The sequence below is a fragment of the Rattus norvegicus genome, chromosome 6 (assembly GCF_021556685.1).
Source record: "Rattus norvegicus strain SHRSP/BbbUtx chromosome 6, alternate assembly SHRSP_T2T, whole genome shotgun sequence".
Classification (NCBI taxonomy): Eukaryota; Metazoa; Chordata; class Mammalia; order Rodentia; family Muridae; genus Rattus; species Rattus norvegicus.
The window spans coordinates 14,201,448-14,219,458 of record NC_141539.1 but is presented as its reverse complement, the minus strand read 5'-3'; the positions used below and the strand labels follow the sequence as shown (position 1 = coordinate 14,219,458).

The 18,011-nt window shown below is 50.1% G+C and overlaps 1 protein-coding gene across 3 annotated transcripts in view; it reads left to right on the top strand.

Annotated features, from left to right (window-relative positions):
• The window catches only part of Prkce (protein kinase C, epsilon), a 489,745-nt gene that overhangs the window by 451,030 nt on the left and 20,704 nt on the right, over positions 1–18,011 (top strand). For 2 of the 3 annotated variants that reach the window (XM_087552363.1, NM_017171.2), the window contains 3 exon segments: positions 850–988; positions 6,213–6,401; positions 10,432–10,578. In XM_087552363.1, the coding sequence (XP_087408489.1) occupies positions 850–988; positions 6,213–6,401; positions 10,432–10,578 (475 nt within the window). 3 annotated transcript variants of the gene reach the window in all.

The window sequence follows — 18,011 nt, the reverse complement described above, 5'->3', positions numbered from 1 at the left end:
TGTGGGATACTGAGGTATTGTGGGGGTACTGAGGTATTGTGGGGGTGCTGAGGAATTGTGGGGGTACTGAGGTATTGTGGGGGTGCTGAGGTATTGTGGGAGGTTCTGTAGGTATTGTAGGGGTGCTGAGGTATTGTGGGGGTGCTGAGGAATTGTGGGGGTACTGAGGTATTGTGGGGGTGCTGAGGTATTGTGGGAGGTTCTGTAGGTATTGTGGGGGTGCTGAGGTATTGTGGGGGTGCTGAGGTATTGTGGGGTGCTGAGGTATTGGGGGGTGCTGAGGTATTGTAGGGGTGCTGAGGTATTGTGGGAGGTTCTGTAGGTATTGTAGGAGTGCTGAGGTATTGTGGGGGTACTGAGGTATTGTGGGGGTGCTGAGGAATTGTGGGATACTGAGGTATTGTGGGGGTACTGAGGTATTGTGGGGGTGCTGAGGAATTGTGGGGGTACTGAGGTATTGTGGGGGTGCTGAGGTATTGTGGGAGGTTCTGTAGGTATTGTGGGGGTGCTGAGGTATTATGGGGGTGCTGAGGTATTGTGGGGTGCTGAGGTATTGGGGGGTGCTGAGGTATTGTAGGGGTGCTGAGGTATTGTGGAGGTTCTGTAGGTATTGTGGAGGTGCGAGGTATTGTGGGGGTGCTGAGGTGTTGTGGGGGTGCTGAGGTATTGTCAGTACTGGTGAAGGTTGACCAGCTGGGAGATGGCCCTAGACTGAGGTTAATTGAGGCAGATCAGAACCTACTCCAAGATTACCTTCACTGGAGACTTCCCTAGGGTATGTGCATCGAACTCAGGAAAGACCCTGTTGTGTGTATGAGGCTAACCACGTGGCCTTGACTTGTGTTGCAGGGATTTGAAACTGGACAACATCCTTCTAGATGCAGAAGGTCACTGCAAGCTGGCTGACTTTGGGATGTGCAAGGAAGGGATTCTGAATGGCGTGACAACTACCACCTTCTGTGGGACTCCTGACTACATAGCTCCAGAGGTAAGGCCTGGGTGCAGAGTTAGCTCCATTCTCTTAGTGTCAGAGCAGAGGCAACAACCCAATACCATGCATTCGGGGATCATCCGAGCATGCTAAGAAGGCTCTGCAGAAGCAGGATGGATTCCAGGAGTAAGACACAGGAGGGGAGAGGGTTTAGTGATTTTCTGTAGGGAAGGAGTGGCAGTGAGGACAGACTGGTGAGCTGAGAGTGACCGGCTGGTTCCCATGCTTCAGCGAGTCCTTGCTAAGCACATGCATCCATCCCAGACCAACAACCACCAGAGCTGGGGCTGAGAGAACCTGGTTGACTTGCAAGAGAGTTTTCACCTCTTACCAAGCAGAACAGCGAAAGTCCGCTGAAGAGGCTTCACTGGATGACAAGTTCACGGTGAAACCAGGAATGCTTTGCCATGTCCACCGAGGTAGCAAGTCTACAGGGCGGGCACGTACAAGGAACGAGAGAACAGTGTGAGCTAAGGACAGAGGTGTCCACTGTGAGCTTTACCAGGGGGTTGTCCTGTGAAAGTTGAGTCACTGTGATGTGACCAGGTGTCTTGTGTCCTTCCAGAGCAGTCTGACCCAAACTGAGAGATCCTTAACAGGGGCGATTCAGACTTAGCCATATAGTCACACCGACACTTAACCAAATGCCTTCGGTGGTTTGGGGACACATAAAATGGGAGGTAGGTGCCTATCCCATTAAGCACTGCCCGTGTGGAGAAGTCTCTTCCACAGGACAGTATTTGAGCACGTGTCAGACAAAGCTCCGTGAATGGAGAGTCGACGGAGGCTCTGGCTGCTCTTCTTAGAGACCTTCGGGTCTACATAGAGTGACGCGGAAACATGCAGGACAACGGTGCCTAAAACAGAACAGTGCCCCCAGGACACAGGAAGTCTTCACAGAGCTTCTGAGACTGTGGGCTAAATGGCAAATGCATTTTAGGTTTGCTTTAACCCTAGAGATGAGGAGAGTGTAGTTGAAAACAAGAAGGATCGGAGTGGGAGCCATGCAGAGAAGGAAAGTTCATTTCTCTGGGCTGTGAATCTTTTCAAAGCTGGGTCTGGGCTTCTAATCAGAGTACTATCAGGATCCAACACACAGGCTCTAAAGAATGGTCTTTTGAATGAATGAGTGAACAAACGAATGAATGAATGAATGAATGAATGAATGAATGGATGGATGGAGACGTTTCAACATGAGCAAAAGCCGAGGGATGAAAACATCTTGGCCATTTTCAGGAAATTTAAATAACATAGCCAGAGAGCTGGCAGGATGGCTCTGCAAGTAACAGTGAGTGTAGAACGGGCCTGACAGCAGGAGTTCGAGCCCTAGAACATACTCAAAGGTGGGATGTGAGAACCAGTGGCTAAGAGTGGTCCTTTGACCTCCCCGTGTATACCATGCAACGTGGTGACCTCTACTCATACACACACACACACACACACACACACACACACACCACTCTAATCAATAAAATAAAATGCATTTTAAAAATAGTATAGCTAGAGCAAATGGTTTATTAGGGCTTTTAATAATGAACAGAATTAAGACTTGGGAGCCAGGAATATGACCTCAGTCCCACAGGATCTATGGACCTGCCCTGCCCTAAGGGTTTCATTGGAGGAGCGTCTTCATGACGTCCGTCCTGTGAAGGCAGGCCATCGGAGCACACATCAGCAGGCTGAGGAGAGCCTCCACGGTGCACACCTAGAAATCACGTAGACCAAACCCGTGGTTCAAGACTGTAATCCCAGCTCTCGGGAGGTGGAAGCCCAAGGCCGAGAGGTCCAAGGTCACCGTCATCTGTATAGCAGGCCTGAAGCTCCCCTGAGGCTCCTGAGACCCAGTGTCACAACATATTTAAAATACTCTTATCTCAGTGAACTTGAACTGGACCCTGGAGAATGGAATTGTTTACATTGCGTATTTCACTCTTGGTCCCAGGGGTGATATTCTTAGATGTCACTTCCCCATGTATGTCCCCTGGAGTTAGCGCTGCTTTTCCAGAGCATTCCATATTGTCCCGTTCGCTTGAGCTAATTGTAGATATACAACACCTGTTGGGTTTGTTCATGCAAGTGGGCCATGGTAACAGTTTTGACCGACTCCGACTTGGAATCCTATGTGTCTTTGATCTAAAATTCTTCTATTTCCTCTTTAGAATACTTATATAAAGATGTTTTCAGTGCACTGAGGAGGATTCGCTCTGCTTTTTATGTGGCCACTTACACCTTGATTATACTGAAATACATCCAGTGAATGTCTGGTGAGGTTTTCCTTTAAGAAAAAGGGACATTGCCTTTGTATCCTTGTGCTGACCCATAACCTCTAGTTCTAGAATTTATTCTCAATGCTGAGCGAATTGATAAAGTTTTTGGAAAAAAAACCAAAACAAAACAAAAGGCGGAGTAGAGGACAGGCCCACAATCTGCCCACAGATCAGACAAGTCAGGTGGGGCCAGGGACAGCTTGTGGGCCCACCCTCAGTGCTCAACAGAGCTTCAACCTTCTAAACTAGGTGATTTCAGCCTCTCTGTTAGTGTGCTGTGTTCCCTTAGCAGGAATACCGGTCAGTCAACAGCAAAGAGAAATCAATGAAAGGAAGGCCGCTCCCCCTGGGACTTCTCTTTACCAGGAGAGCCTTCCATTCTCAAGCCTCTGTGAGCCAATCCCACAACGGTCAAAGGCTGACAGCTGGGTAGTTAGAGATCTTGCCCAGAAAAAGCATGCATTTTACAGAGAAGGAGCCCAGTCAGCCTCTGTGTAAAGTAGTGCACTGGCAAGACTTGTGGATGTGCTTAGCACAGGGCTCCTACCCACTCTGTCCTTTGTACCCACAGGGCAGAATTGCTATAGCACCATAAACAGCAAATGGCAGCCAGTACAGAAAGGTATGACAGCCATGACAAGGGCTGGTTGGAGATGGCATGGCCTCGTGCCCCCTTGACCACTTTCCACAATGCACAGCTCACAAGGAGGACTGGCCAAGCGCAGCTCCCTCCCTCACTGTTGGGTTATATCATGTGGTATGAGAAACAGTCCTCAGAGTTGAGTCCAGACATGCCCAGAACGTCCTCGTGTATCCTTGATAAAGTGGAGAAGTGTATTGGAGACTTGAGTTGCTGCCTTTCCCATGGGAATCCTAAGGCCTGCCCTGCCCAGCTCAGCAAGCTGCTTTAAGGCTCTAATGGGATTAGAGGTGGGAGTGCTTCAGAAGGCATATAGAGGCTAGCCTTGACACTGGAGCCACCTTCTGGGTGATCGGCTCTGCCAAGCCGTCTCTGCCCACCTTGCACCCCTGGCTCACACACCCCGGGACTTTCCCCTCTTATTTCTGGCCCCTGCTACATAAAAAATGGCTCTCAGTTCTAGGTCACGCCGGGTTCCGTCAGGACCTATCCCTGTCCTTCTCTCTCACCCCAACCCTTGACCCTCTCAAGGGGCTGGCTTACATACCAGGTACCTTCTGAGGGCACACAAAGCCTTACCCTCCTTACCAGCTCCATTGCTGTCAAGGTGATCAGGCCAAACACAATTAGGGCTAAGCCAAAAGGGGATTTTACAAAAGATTCCACCAAAACCAAGCCTGAATAAGGCCACCCACATTTCCACAGCACCATCCAGTCTGCACAGACAGACAAGCTCATAGATAAGCCACAGAAGTTCAGACACCAGCCATCCACCGAGAAACGGCTAAGTGGTCAACTTATCATCAGGGGCCCATGAACAAATGACTGAAAATACAGTTTTGTGGGAAGTGCCCACAAACTGAAGCAGGCCAGGCCGTAGGAAGTCAGAGGACAGGAGAATGGTAGAGAAATCTGAAAAGGAGGAAATCTGGCATAGGCGTGATCTTGAAGGACAGAAACCAGTGGTACAGAGGAGGCTTGGTCAGCCAGGATGACCACTAGGTCTCAGGGGGTTGAGGGAGACGTAGCTTTGCACAGAGCCCCAGTCCAGTACAGCCTGTAGTACTGGGACTATAGGTCCCCCGCACTAACCACTAGTCAGAGAAACCCCAGATGCTAAGGAAATAGGTCTTCAGTCAAAAGGACTGTAGAGGCAGCTGCAGGTTCTCACAATCTTCTTCATCCCGAATAGAGAGGGCCCCTAAGCTATGTGTGGGCCATGTGTCACAGATGCTGCTACCGAATCTTTCTGTCTAATCCCAGATGACTTGGGCTTACTGTAGGAAAAGGTGTTTAGCATGTTCTACATGGTTCATCCTTAGTTAATGCTCTGACTATCCATTTGGCCAGATACACAGTGACTGGGAGGAAGGAACATTGCTGAACGTGACCCTGGTCGAAGATAAAATTCACAGGACAGTCATGGAACCGACTGAATTTTGGCTTTGCCTGTAAGGATAGCATACGTCACAGGGTTAGCCCCAAAAGAAAGGACATCTGTAGGGCCTATTACATTACAGGCACATTGGTAAGATTGGAGAACCAGGAAGAATGGTGGAAATGAGGCTTTTACTGTCATAGACAAGAGCATAGAGGTCTCTTCTGGGTAGAACATATAGGCTTGGGGAGAGGGCTCTCCTCATTTCCTTCCGTAAAGCATGGGGCTGAGGTAAGTGTTCACCTCATAAGGAATATCAACTTTCTGTTTCAAGCCAAGAAAAGGTGCATGCCTTTGCTGCCAGGACTCAGGAGGCTGAGGCAGGCAGATCTCTGCGAGTTACAGGCCAATCTGGATTGTATAGTGAATTCTGGTCTAGCCAGGGCCACGAAGTAAGACCTTAGCTCAAGTAGAGGGCGAAGGAAAACAAGATTCTGGTCTCGTTCCCACACAGGCAGTCAGGGTCTCCAGGCTGTGTGTATGGTGGGCACTGAGCTTGCTTCTCAGTTGGTCCCCTCTCAGCATCACCTTTTGAAGTTTAAATCCTGCTCCCCTAAGCAGGAGTAAGTGTCAAACTGTGCTCTCCTCTTTGAAAGTGGCCCCCAAATGCTGCTCAAGAGCTTTATCCGGTATGCAAGCAAAGAAAAGGCTGTTTGCTCCCCAGCAGAGGTGAGATGATGCTCACTGTGGAGAGAGGAGCCTCTCTGAAGAAGCTGAGGTAGCACCCCCCACCCCCACCCCACTCTCGGGGTAGCATAGCTCCACTATGGTGGAGCAAGGTGAATAGGAAGGCCAAGACCTTCCCACCGGAGCTGATGGGAGAGTTGTTGCTGGAGTTGGGCTCTTAAATGATCCCTGACGCTGTTTCCTGGACAGATCCTGCAGGAGTTGGAGTACGGCCCCTCAGTGGACTGGTGGGCCCTGGGCGTGCTGATGTACGAGATGATGGCCGGGCAGCCCCCCTTTGAAGCTGACAACGAGGACGACTTGTTTGAATCCATCCTTCACGATGACGTTCTCTACCCTGTCTGGCTTAGCAAGGAGGCTGTCAGCATCCTGAAAGCTGTGAGTCACCGTCCCTCACCTGTGGCTCTACTCCCTCAGGGCGCTACCCCACCTACTACCACCTCTGTGTGTGTGTGTGTGTGTGTGTGTGTGTGTGTGTGTGTGTGTGTGTGTGTGTGTGTCATTGTGTATGTGACTTTATCTTTCTGCCTGCCTACCTGCCTGCCTGCCTGCCTGCCTGTCTGTCTGCCTGTCTGTCTGTGTGCCTGTATGTGTGCATTCACCAGTTGGTTTGTTGAAGATCACAGAGCTGGACCAAGGCAGAGCTATGTGATAGCTCAGGAGCCCCAGCTTCCAGTCCTGCCTTCTGTTCCCCTTCAGACAACCCAGAGCTCAGTGGTTGACCAGCTGCATTCACAAAACCAGCCCTGTTCAGGGGCGCTGGACTCACAGCTTCCTTTATTTTATATATTTTCTGAAGAGACTTGGCTGTCTGGATGACAGCTGGGGAATTTGCAGTAGTTGCCATAGCTTGTAGACGTCATGACATTTTTAGGACATACAAGCATTTCTCAGGAGTCTGGACTCACATACTCACTCTCCCCTGACCCACTTCTCTTTGCTCCTCTGCCTCCCGTGGCTCCATGTTCAAGGACTCAAGACTTAGCTGAGCCTGTCCAAGCCCTCTTTGTTGTGTCTTGGTGGCCTTTGCCCTGGCCACACTCTGTCAGCTTCGCTGCCTCTTCTGCCTCTCACTGGACGTGTGCCCCGCTGTGTGGTAGGTTTGCTCTACCCCAGCCTCAGCCTTTTAAAAGACAGACTTTTCCTAGATACTCCTTTATTCACCCTCACATCAAGTCATGTCTTCCGGTATACTATGGGGGAGCAGGAATGTAGGCCAAGCCTAGAGTGCATGTTGGCGTTCATGAAGCCCTGGGATCAACCGCAAGCCATGCATAGTTCAGTCATAGTAGCACATACCTGTCTGTCATACCCTTCTGGGAGGGAGAATGAAGAGTTCCAGGCTATTCTTCAGCTACACAGTGAGCCAGCCTGGGCTACCTGAGACCTTGTATTGAACAGAACAGACAGCATCAGAGAGATAGCTTAGGCACAGCGCTCGCTGTCCAGGTGTGCTGCAACGGTGTCTGCTGCGACACGGAGGATGACTGCCCTTCGGTCTTTGTGTTGTTCTCTTTATCCCAGTTTACAAGGAGGCAATGTGTGGTAGGTGACTTGAAACATGGTGGGGGCAGAGTTTGCTCGAGAACCACACCTGTCTGGGGAGTGTCCACACCTACCTTCAGCTGACTGCAGGCCTACAGAGGTCAGCACTTCCTTCCCAGACCTGCCTTTCCGAGGGAAAGCCTGAAACCGGCTTGCTGTAGCACCATTCTCCCTGTGAACTGGCGTGAACTCCTTCCCTTAAAAAGAGTGTGCTGGCCAATTTGATCCATGTCTTTGCAGTTTCCTTGCTAGTGGCCCCCGTTTGGTTATGCCACAAGAAGAGTACAGTCACTCTCCCATTCCGGGCCCTCCCCAGCCGTGCGCTCTCACTGGTTTGAAGAACTGAGACACGTGATCATTTGAGATGATAAAGGTGCAGCATGGGGTGCTGTAAAAAGTCTTCACCTATCCCCACTGCCATTGGCCTGTCTCCCACCCTCTGTACTAGTGTGGGGTTTGGTGGATGCCAAGACAATACAGACATGGAATCTCACTGCTTTATCTGTCGTTGTTGGTACAGAACTTAGAAGGCTTGCTGTGCATTTCATTCTCCCAGAAGGGTCTATAGATTCTTCCACTGAATGCCATGGCTGCCTGTCTCTGCACTTCGAAAGCCTGTTGGGCAGCTGTCACAGGGGGTTCCCTCACAGAGGACCATCCCCGAGTGGTTAACTAGGCTGGAGATCTGAGCCTTATGTCTAGTTTCCAGCCCCCCACCCAGCCCCAGACAGTTGATCTTCAGTAGGAGATCCACATCAAGAAGAACTCTGTGCCTGGCAGACATCAGCTCAGCCTCATTCGGAGTCCTCTGCCCACATAGCAGCCAAGTGTGTGTGTGTGTGTGTGTGTGTGTGTGTGTGTGTGTGTGTGTGTGTGTATGTGTGTGTGTCCACCTTTCTCCCTCTCTCTACCTGTCTCTTTGGATGACCCAGACAGCACCATGGTTTTGACACTCTCCCTCTAGACACATATTCAGCAATATTTGGACATATTAGAGTTGGTACAGTCATAGGGAGCATGGTAGGAACAGTTGTGTAAGGACACACTAAGACATATCAGGACTGCTGCCGAAGGGCCTACAGCACACAGCCCCATAACCCAAGAATGTCAGCAGCACTGAATGTGAAGACCGTTGACACCTGGAGCTGGAGAAATGGCTCGATGGTTAAGAACACACACCACTGTTACAGTTTGATTCTTGGCACCCATGTTGGACAGTCGACATCCACTTGTGTTTCCTGCTCCAGGAAACTGCTGCTATCTGCTGAACTCTCTGGGCACTGAGTTCATACCAGCACGTCCCTACACATATGCACTTACAAATAATTTAAAAGTTAAAAAATAAATTTAAAGGGGGGGAGGGGAGAGAGAGAGGAAAGGTGGGGAGGGAGGGAGGGAGAGAGAGAGAAAGAGAACTGTTGACCTGCACAGACCGTACTCAGGAGTTAGAGGTCATGCTGTGGTAACTGTTTAATGTCTAAGAAGAGAGTCTCTGTCCCAGGGAGTCACTGCAGGGGCTCGTCCCTAGGCTCATCTTTCCTCTGCTAGCTGAGGGAGGTAGGAAGGCCCATGGAGGGTGGAGGGGTGCACTGCTTTTCTTGGGAAACCATCCCCCAATTCCTTTATTTGTAGTCCACATTTTCTAAGATTCTGTCCTTAGAGCTACATCACTGAAAGCTGTTACCCATGGGAAGGTGGTTCAGGATCTAGAGAAGCCATTCCTGTCATAAAGCAGTGAGGAACCCAGACAACAGCAAGCTGCCATCTTGGTGCTGTTGGATTCATTACAATTCCCTGAGAGCCAGCCTCTGGCTCCATTTCAAACTTCATAGCTTACTGAGCTCCAGGTAGGAGGCGGAATGGACCCTGTGCTGTGTGAATACATCTCATGGCTCAAGGGAAGGTGACTTTTAGGCAGCTTATAATTCAGGTTGACAGGAAACATGGAGGTCAAATATCAGTAGAGGAATCGACATGTTGCCGGTTTCTTGAGAATGCTAAGGCACTACAGGGCGTCACTGAACCAGAGATTAAGTAGGCAAAACTCACACTGAGACATCTCCATGTGCCAAACAAAAGAGTATAGACTCGGTGTGGACATCTGAGTCACTGAACCAGGGTGACTTCCTGGACATGTAAGTGAAGGAGACGAAGACTACAAGTTATCTTCAAATCATTGCCTATGTGGCTTGGGTTTAAAGACACAAGGGATAGTTTATAAGTTTTCTGTTGCTGGTGAGCTATGAAATTCTACCACAGTCACCAAGTGTCTTTGTCCCTAGAGACACTGACCTTTTACCCTACAAAACACTGTACTTGGTCTCTGACACAGGTAAGGACAATACATAGCCCCCAACATCCCCCCACACACGCGCGCGCGCGCGCGCGCACACACACACACACACACACACACACACACACACACACACACACACTTGCTTATCTTTTGGTCATTTGCATTCCTGGGTGTCTTTCCTGACTACTTTGCTATGACTGACTTCCAGGATCTCAGTCTCTGCTGAAAAGATCTAAATATCTGAGGCAATAGAGAATAGAGTCAGGTCCTAATCTCCACTTGGTACCTTGCTAGCTGCACATCTTTAGCCCAATTAACTAACCAGTCTGTGCCTAAAGTTTCTCCTTTATGAAGTAGAACTGGTAATGGTACCTCAAGGGAGATGAATCCCTATCCGAACTACATTTAGAATGCTGTCTGACACATGCTATATTCAAGGGTAGAACACCCCGAGAGTCAGGCCCCTAGCATGTAAACACGGACGTAGGAAATGATGTGGAAAACATTCCCTTATGAGTCACGCCTGGGAGGCCCCATCAGTAACTCTTCCCTGTCTTCCTCCCACAGTTCATGACCAAGAACCCGCACAAGCGCCTGGGCTGCGTGGCAGCACAGAACGGGGAAGATGCCATCAAGCAACATCCATTCTTCAAGGAGATTGACTGGGTACTGCTGGAGCAGAAGAAAATCAAGCCCCCCTTCAAGCCGAGAATTGTAAGTGGAGCTCCCAGCCCTTCCCCTTCATGCTCAGCTGGTACTTTTGCACCGGTCTGTGTGGGCCACAAGCAGCCTAGGGTATGGCTGAGAGACCAGGGAGGAGTCTTCTAGAGGAGTCTGAGGCCCCTAGACATTAACTGTCAAAGTTACGATGCCTACAGCACCGTGGTCTCACCTCCTCAAGCTTCGTTTATTTATTTTGAGCTGTCATAATGACGCTCACTGGGTTTGCACATGACACAGAGGCACATACAAGGTTTTTGTTTCTTGAGTGATATATAGGGTTGTGACTTGAAAGTGTCCGTGTAAAGTAAGCACAGTGCTGTCACGGCCCTTATGTGTAAGGGGAGAATCACAAGTGACTATTGCAGAAAGCCCGGCCCACAGTCGTGCAGGGAGGACAGCTTGTGTCCTGGCCTCTGTCACTGTCCCACCTCTAATATGTCCCTGCCCTGTGCCTGCACCAAGGCACAGCATATGCTGCTGCCCTCCATGTGCAGTCCCAGGTACAGGTGACGAGTGGCGATCAGTGGGGCAGGCACTCAGAAGCTGAGCTCAGCTGGGCACCAAAGCCATGTCTCATAGGCTAACCTACTATGGAGGCCTTGTCCCACAGGCTAATATACTATAGAGGTGTCAGAAGAGCAGCTAACAATATCCCGAAGAGACACACCCTCATTCCCACTGAGGTACGCATTCACGCTGAGAATCTCGGCAGCTAGCTTCAGGTACCTGGGAGCAGAAGGGAAGAGTTTCTTAGGCAGGAGCTCCAGACCTACGAGGCTGGCAGAAGATCTGAAGTCATCAACCAGCTCTGTCAGAGGAGTCTTTCCTCCCTCAGCTGCAAGACAGAAAGTCCACGGTGCTAAGACTCGCCACCATTCCCTCATTGCTTTCTGCTTTGGTCTGTGTGACTCTTGAGAGATACACCGCTTCCAACAAGCAGGGTTTGGGGTCCATTTCTCTATGCAAACCTCTCTTCCACCTTATTGCATCTCACTACAGCTCTGGGCCCCCACCAACCCTCACCCCATGTCAAGCCCATGCTGGGGGTTTTGTAGGTAGGGAAGGCTCGAGGCTCTGGTTTTTAGGGCAGACAGAGCTTGCTGCATGTGCCTGATGCAACCTACCTGATGGCTGGGGCTGGGGCTGCTGCAAGTAGTCTCAAAGGACAAGAGCAACTGAACACCGGACAGAATGTGTGATGGACAGACGTGTGAACTAAAGGCCTAGCAGAGGAGAAGAGATGGAAGGACCAAGCCCGAGGGCTGAATTCTAATTGCCGTGTAGTTTAATTTAATTAGTCCCTAGAGAAATGAGAAGCAGAACTAGAATAGTAACAAGACCCCTAACAAGACCAGGGGCCAGTCAGATGTCATTGTCATCTACAGAATGGCTTGAACTTATGTTGAGACTCTAGGTCAATGAACCACTTTCAGCCAGACTCATGGGGAATCAGGCCCAGAAAGGCTAGATGAGGTCACAGGCTCAGCCTCTCAAGAGAGTGTAGGGAGATGAGGCCCAAGGAGGCCCGCTGGAACCATGAAGAGAAGCAAACACTGTGTGGATGAGGGAAGCTAGAGTTGTAGAGAAACTCCTAGAAGGAAGGAGCTGGAGAGCTGGAGCCACAATTCCCAAAGGATATTTAAGTGAATGGAATCATGGAGACTAGGCTCTCCCTGGGGTCTAATAGGTGACGGGATATAAGAAGAGACCACGGGCCTCTCCTAGGAATATTTACTTAAAGCCAAGGCAGGCTCTAGGATTTAAGCAGCGGTGAAAAACTCCAGTTCCCAAAACATCTTTTAAAGCCCCATCAGTCCGGGACTTCCTTGCTGGGTTTCCAGTCTTTAGTCTGGGATACGATCTCTTAGCACTCTTGCACGGCTTCTATTCATTCTCTAATGAGGCATTCTGAGAGGAACCACACCTCGATCAGTGGCCATCCCACCCACAGGGTAAGAGCAGAATGACAGGAGGGCCACGCAGAAGAGTGTGAGGTGACTATGACTCTGGGATCTGGGACAGAACCCAGATACCAAGGAAACGGTGAAGGAGTAAGGAACAAATGGAACAGGCTACCGTATATCCCACTCCACCAGCGAGCAGGTTTCACCCCAGCTCAGGCAGTCACAGAGCCCCTTCGGGGTTTCCCTGGCCAAATGGGAAGATGTTCTTGTAGGTAAAGGTATAAGGAGTCCCCAGAAGCCGGAAGGAGGAAATAATCCACTGAGTCTGGGATGAGATCTCGGAGCACATTTCCCTGAGCTCCAGTGCACGAGAGACTGGGCTTCCCTCATTTCAGCCTCTGGGAAACTTCCTCCTGGGACTAGAAGCAGGGTCCTGCTCATTCCTCTGCTAGGGACTCACATGAGCTTCTGGTGGCTTTCTTTCCCTGTGAGAGTATGTCCAAAAGAAAGGACTGGGCAGCTGTCTTCAGCATTGTCATGGGAAGTGTCTTGTGTATGCAACCCCACGGGGCCCCAGACTACCATGTTGGAAGTCAAGGAAATACGATTCGTTGGACTGATTTGGCTGAAACGAGAACAGTAGTTCATTAAGTGTGAAGAAAGAGGGAAGGAAGTTAGAAGACTGTGCAGGAGGTGTTTCTGGTCTTACTCCAGCTGAATCCTGTGGATCGTTCAGTGACCAGGCAAGGGTCTTCAAGGCATTTAAATGTATGGTCACATTTCTATCCGTGGATCTGCAACCTTCTCATAAATATTAAGCGTGTGAATAAAAAGAAAGATAAAGGGAGAGAGGTAAAGAGGTTGTTATCAGAAAGGTGTCCTCTCTCTATCCCCAAGGTAGAGCTCCTTCCTGAGACATGGAGAGACCATTAGACTGTCCTGCCTGCACGCTCAAGTCTGGCAGAAGACGTTGGATCAAATTAAAGCCATTCTGTTCATCATCGAGGCAAACCTCGAAGGCTCACTGTCTTTTTATAAGCCACTCCCCTCATGTAGCCAACTAGCATAGGGCTGTCTGCTTATCCCAGGCAGTAGCAGAGAGGCAGGCCAGCTCTGTGCTCCGTCAGCAGATGCAGCCTTAGGCAAGGCAGTCACCCACAGGTCACTGGGGAGAGCCACCGCGGCATATCACCAGAGTCGGCCTTCTGATCGTGGGTCAGAGGTTCCATTATAAGCCTGGCTGTCCTTGGCTCAGGGTATCTTATAACTTGAAGACAGGTCGCTTGCCTTCCCAAGGGAGTTCAGTAAGCCAAGCTCTCGATAGCTGAAAGATAGGCAGTTCACCGCTGGGAAGAGGCAGTAAGGACAAGGGACCACTGTCAGCCAGGTACACTGAGATTCTTGGATCCTGCCTTACAGACTGGTGTCAAATGACGGGATAGACACTGTGCGAGGAAACAGAGATAAAATCTATGAGCAAAAGCACTAGCCTTGTAGTTGTTGCCACAAAGAGACATTGACCACAAGCTCACACAAACACGAGGCAGGTTCAGAAAAGCTCCTACCTACTAATATCAAACACTGTAAGAGAAGTGAGCCTGCATTTCTTCTCTATACCCTGTTGACCAAAATGCCATTGTCCCTCAAAAACCTTGTCAGTAGTCATCACCTCACTTCCCTTGCTGACCAGCACAGCTGAGTCAGGTGACCTGCCTGTTGGATTCAAGGAAGACTCCATTTTGTTGAGCCCAGGAACAATCGTAGTGTCCAGCCTAGCATTTGAGAATAGCCACAATGTAGTACTTTGTGTTTCCAGAACTCTCCTCAAACCCATCACACAGCCAGACCCGCCTCTGTCATGCCTGGCTCACCTAGAGACCAGGCCCCTGCTCACACCCACATCAGAGCAGCTTCTGCCCTGGCTCCCAGCCTCTCCACAGGAAGCCTCCCACCTCCAAAGATATCACCAGAGAGATTTCCAGATTGGAGGCTGGAATTTGGCCTCTGGTCAGTTTCCATCACATACCTCCACTGGCTGCTGCCCCTGCAGGCTCTGTCTTCCTGACATGTCTGCTAAGCTAAGATTCCAATGCCCCTGGCGCCTCAGCCTCCCTGTGTAACCCCTGCTCTGATTCCCCAGATGTTAGGAGTGCAGCCGGGTTTCCAGCCTTTAGGTTGTCACCCCTTCGTGCTGGCCTATATTCAGCGCCTCTACTTCTCATATAGCCTCCGATAGAGCAACTCCCCCATATAGTCCTCCTGTCCCCACTCTATGCAGCCACACACTGAACTGACTTTATGCAAATGATGTGCCATCAACACCAAACCGAAAACTCCATGGACATAAAATCTAATTGACAACAGCTAGCGGAGCCTCTGACGCAACAGATAATAGCCAAGCATGAACATTTTGTCCCCTTGGAGATTTCCTTCCAAGATGGCGCTGTCTAGTCATTAACAAGTATCTCTCATTGAGCTTCTGTGCTCCTGGCAGGCTTATCTTTGGGGGAAGGAGGACCATAGGGGGAAGAGATGTATTTGGAATGGTGCCATCCCAAGGTGTTGGGCTAGTCAGCTCACTTCCGGCCCTAATCCGTTGCACCCCAAAGGATTAGACTCTGAGATCACAGGCTCCTGGGCTTTGCCACTGGAATGGGAGCAAGCCAGTTAGGAGGGAGAGAGCTGCCTCCCCAGAGACCTAGCTGTCCTCCGTGAACGCCAAAGGCCATGAGGGAAATGCCGGCCGAGTAAACTTGTCTTTGTGTACGTGTTCTCTCTTTTCAAGTTTGCTTCAGTGTGAATGTCCCTCTGTAAGGTAAGGCTTCCAGAGTGGGGAGTCTCTCCAGGTAGGTGAGCCCACAGGCCCGGTGACGTAGAGGCCCCTCTCAACCTCATGATCCGTCTCCATCAGCCATCCATGCTGCATGGCAGGACCCCGAGGGAGGCCCCTCCTGCATGCTCCCGCATGACTGGGCTGTGCTGACAGAAAACCTGGGAAGTGGGCTCAAGAACTCACACCCTCACTTCCTTAGCCCCACGAGGAGCCCTGCTGGGCAGGCATCCCCAAAGCTAGTCCACCCGCCCAGGGACCCCAATAGCATGGATGGTAATACAGAAACCAGTGAGACACCATCATTATCTTCTATCTTGGTGAACCAGGACCAGTACGTCGCTGGGTCCTTCAGTAAAGGCACTTTCAAGACAGTGTCATGTCAGAGTAAGATCCCTTGGCTCCTAAGAAGGCATTGATTCTCAAAAAGAGCCATGGGGGTGGGGGGCTCTGGCTAGAGGCCACAGGGAAAATCCATATATCTGTTTTAGTAGCCTGCTGAGGTGATGCCATGGTACAGTGGACAGGAGACTGGCCTTGATCACAGTGAGTGCTGTCACAGGATAGCCTTGTGATCACGAGAAGTCACTTCACTCTGACCCTCTGACCTTATCTGTAAAATGGAGTGAGAATAGGTTCTCTCATAAAATTGAAAATATGACCAAAAGCAAGCCTATGACACTTTGTCTACTCCTCCATCCCAGTTTCTTGGGGGAGTTTAGTTCTCCTCTCCCTTCATGACTCCTTCCCAGAGTCTGAAGGCTCTCCTCCTCTCTTACCAAGGCTCTGGGAACCAAGAGGTTAAGTATTACAGGGAGTCATATGATGTTTGGAGGCTGGGCTTGGAAATCAGACACAACCATGGTCTTCTACTCTAGCCCATGGGATTTTAGAATGACAAACACTGTGTCTGCTACCTAATAAATGTAGTGAAGAAGACCGGGAGCCTAAGACTGGGGAGAGCTGGTCTGAATCCTCCCCCTGCCACACAGAGGTCAAGGAAGCTCAGGTTACTGGGCAGCAGCACTTGGGGCAGCAGCCAGCTGACGCCTGGAGAGACATGCCTCTCCAGAGCTATGCAGAACCTGCAGGGCTGAAGTCTGATGCAGTCCTTGGTGCTACAGAGGGTGGCTCACAGATGGGGGATTCTCAAGTCTTTGTCCCTTGTGATAGTGTAAAGGTTGGTTGCTTTGTTTTCAGAATAGAGAGCTACATCATCTAGACTAGGCTTGAATTAGCTATGTAGCCCAGGCTGTCTTAAACTCCTAATCTCCCTCCCTCAACCTCCCAAGTGCTGGGCTTATAGGCATGCACCACTACATCAGGCCAACCTCCCAAGTGCTGGGCTTATAGGCATGCACCACCACATCAGGCCCAACCTCCCAAGTGCCGGGATTATAGGCATGCACCACCACATCAGGCCAACCTCCCAAGTGCTGGGCTTATAGGTATGTACCACCACATCAGGCCCAAGTCACCTTTGTTTTGTGGTGTAATCACCACATGTGTTCACTCTACTTCTAATCTCAGTAGTGTTTGGGATGAATGCCACTGTATGCCTTTCAGCTACTACCTTTGATGTGGCAGCTGTCACCAATAGACACCATTCCAGGGCACAGATGTCCAGGTATCTCTTAGCCAGACAGTTACAGTGGTAAAACCCAGACAAACCATTTTGCCATCTGAGAAGTCCAGTTGTGGTGTTTGACCCCCCCTCTGCCCCAATGTGCGCATATACACACATACTTACACACACACACACACACACACACACACACACACACACCCCTCATAAGTACCCTTGGGTAGTGTGTGAGCCTCACTAGCCTGCTCTGGATTTGATTGGGCATTTCTTTAGGCTCCTGAATTTTCCATTGTGGCTTACTGGCTGTTGAGTTGGGCTATGCTTTTATAGGCTCATTGTCATAGTATTTATCGAACTTAATTTCTTCCTCACTCCATCAATATTTGAACATATACATACACACCACACCTACTTGTTGAGAGCATGGGAAGATCTGTGATGGGAAGGGAGAGAAGAAGGAGAAGTCAGGGCCTGCTTCCCAGAGAAGCCATGTCTAGGCAGAGAAAGATGGCCATGGTTAGGGAGAGAGAAGCAACTGAGGATAGATGGCTTCAGACCATTTCTAATCAATGGGATTTATGGAACCTGCACCTGCTCTTTTCTCTACAGTCCTGGAGGACTTACTATTACCTGGCAACAGCAAAGCAAAACTCTTCCCGCCAATATTCCACCAGCAGAGCCTAGGCAAAGTTTTAAGAGTGCGGGAAGAGACAAATGGAAATCTGGAAATGATAATAGTGATTACGGGATCCAGAACTTCATTGATAAGGCCAAGGAGAGGAGCTGTAAGCTTTGCCGTTCAAAGCTACAGGAAAAAGAGAAAGAAAGGGTGAAAAGAGGGTCTCACCAGACTGGCTAGAATCCAGGTCCTCCATGCACCATCCCAGGAGTCTTGTTAAGTCATGTCCTACCCTCCATCTCACAGATGGAGCAATGTCCTCCTGTCTGCCTTTGTCTTGCATAGATCTCTGAAGTGTTGTCCAGGGACAGTGCTCAGGAGGCTGGCTCAGGCCAAGGAAAACTCAGAAATGATCTTAGCCCTCCCCAAGGAGGGGCTCAGTCCTCTAAGGCCTCTAGCCTACATTTGCTCTTTGCAGAGTACAAG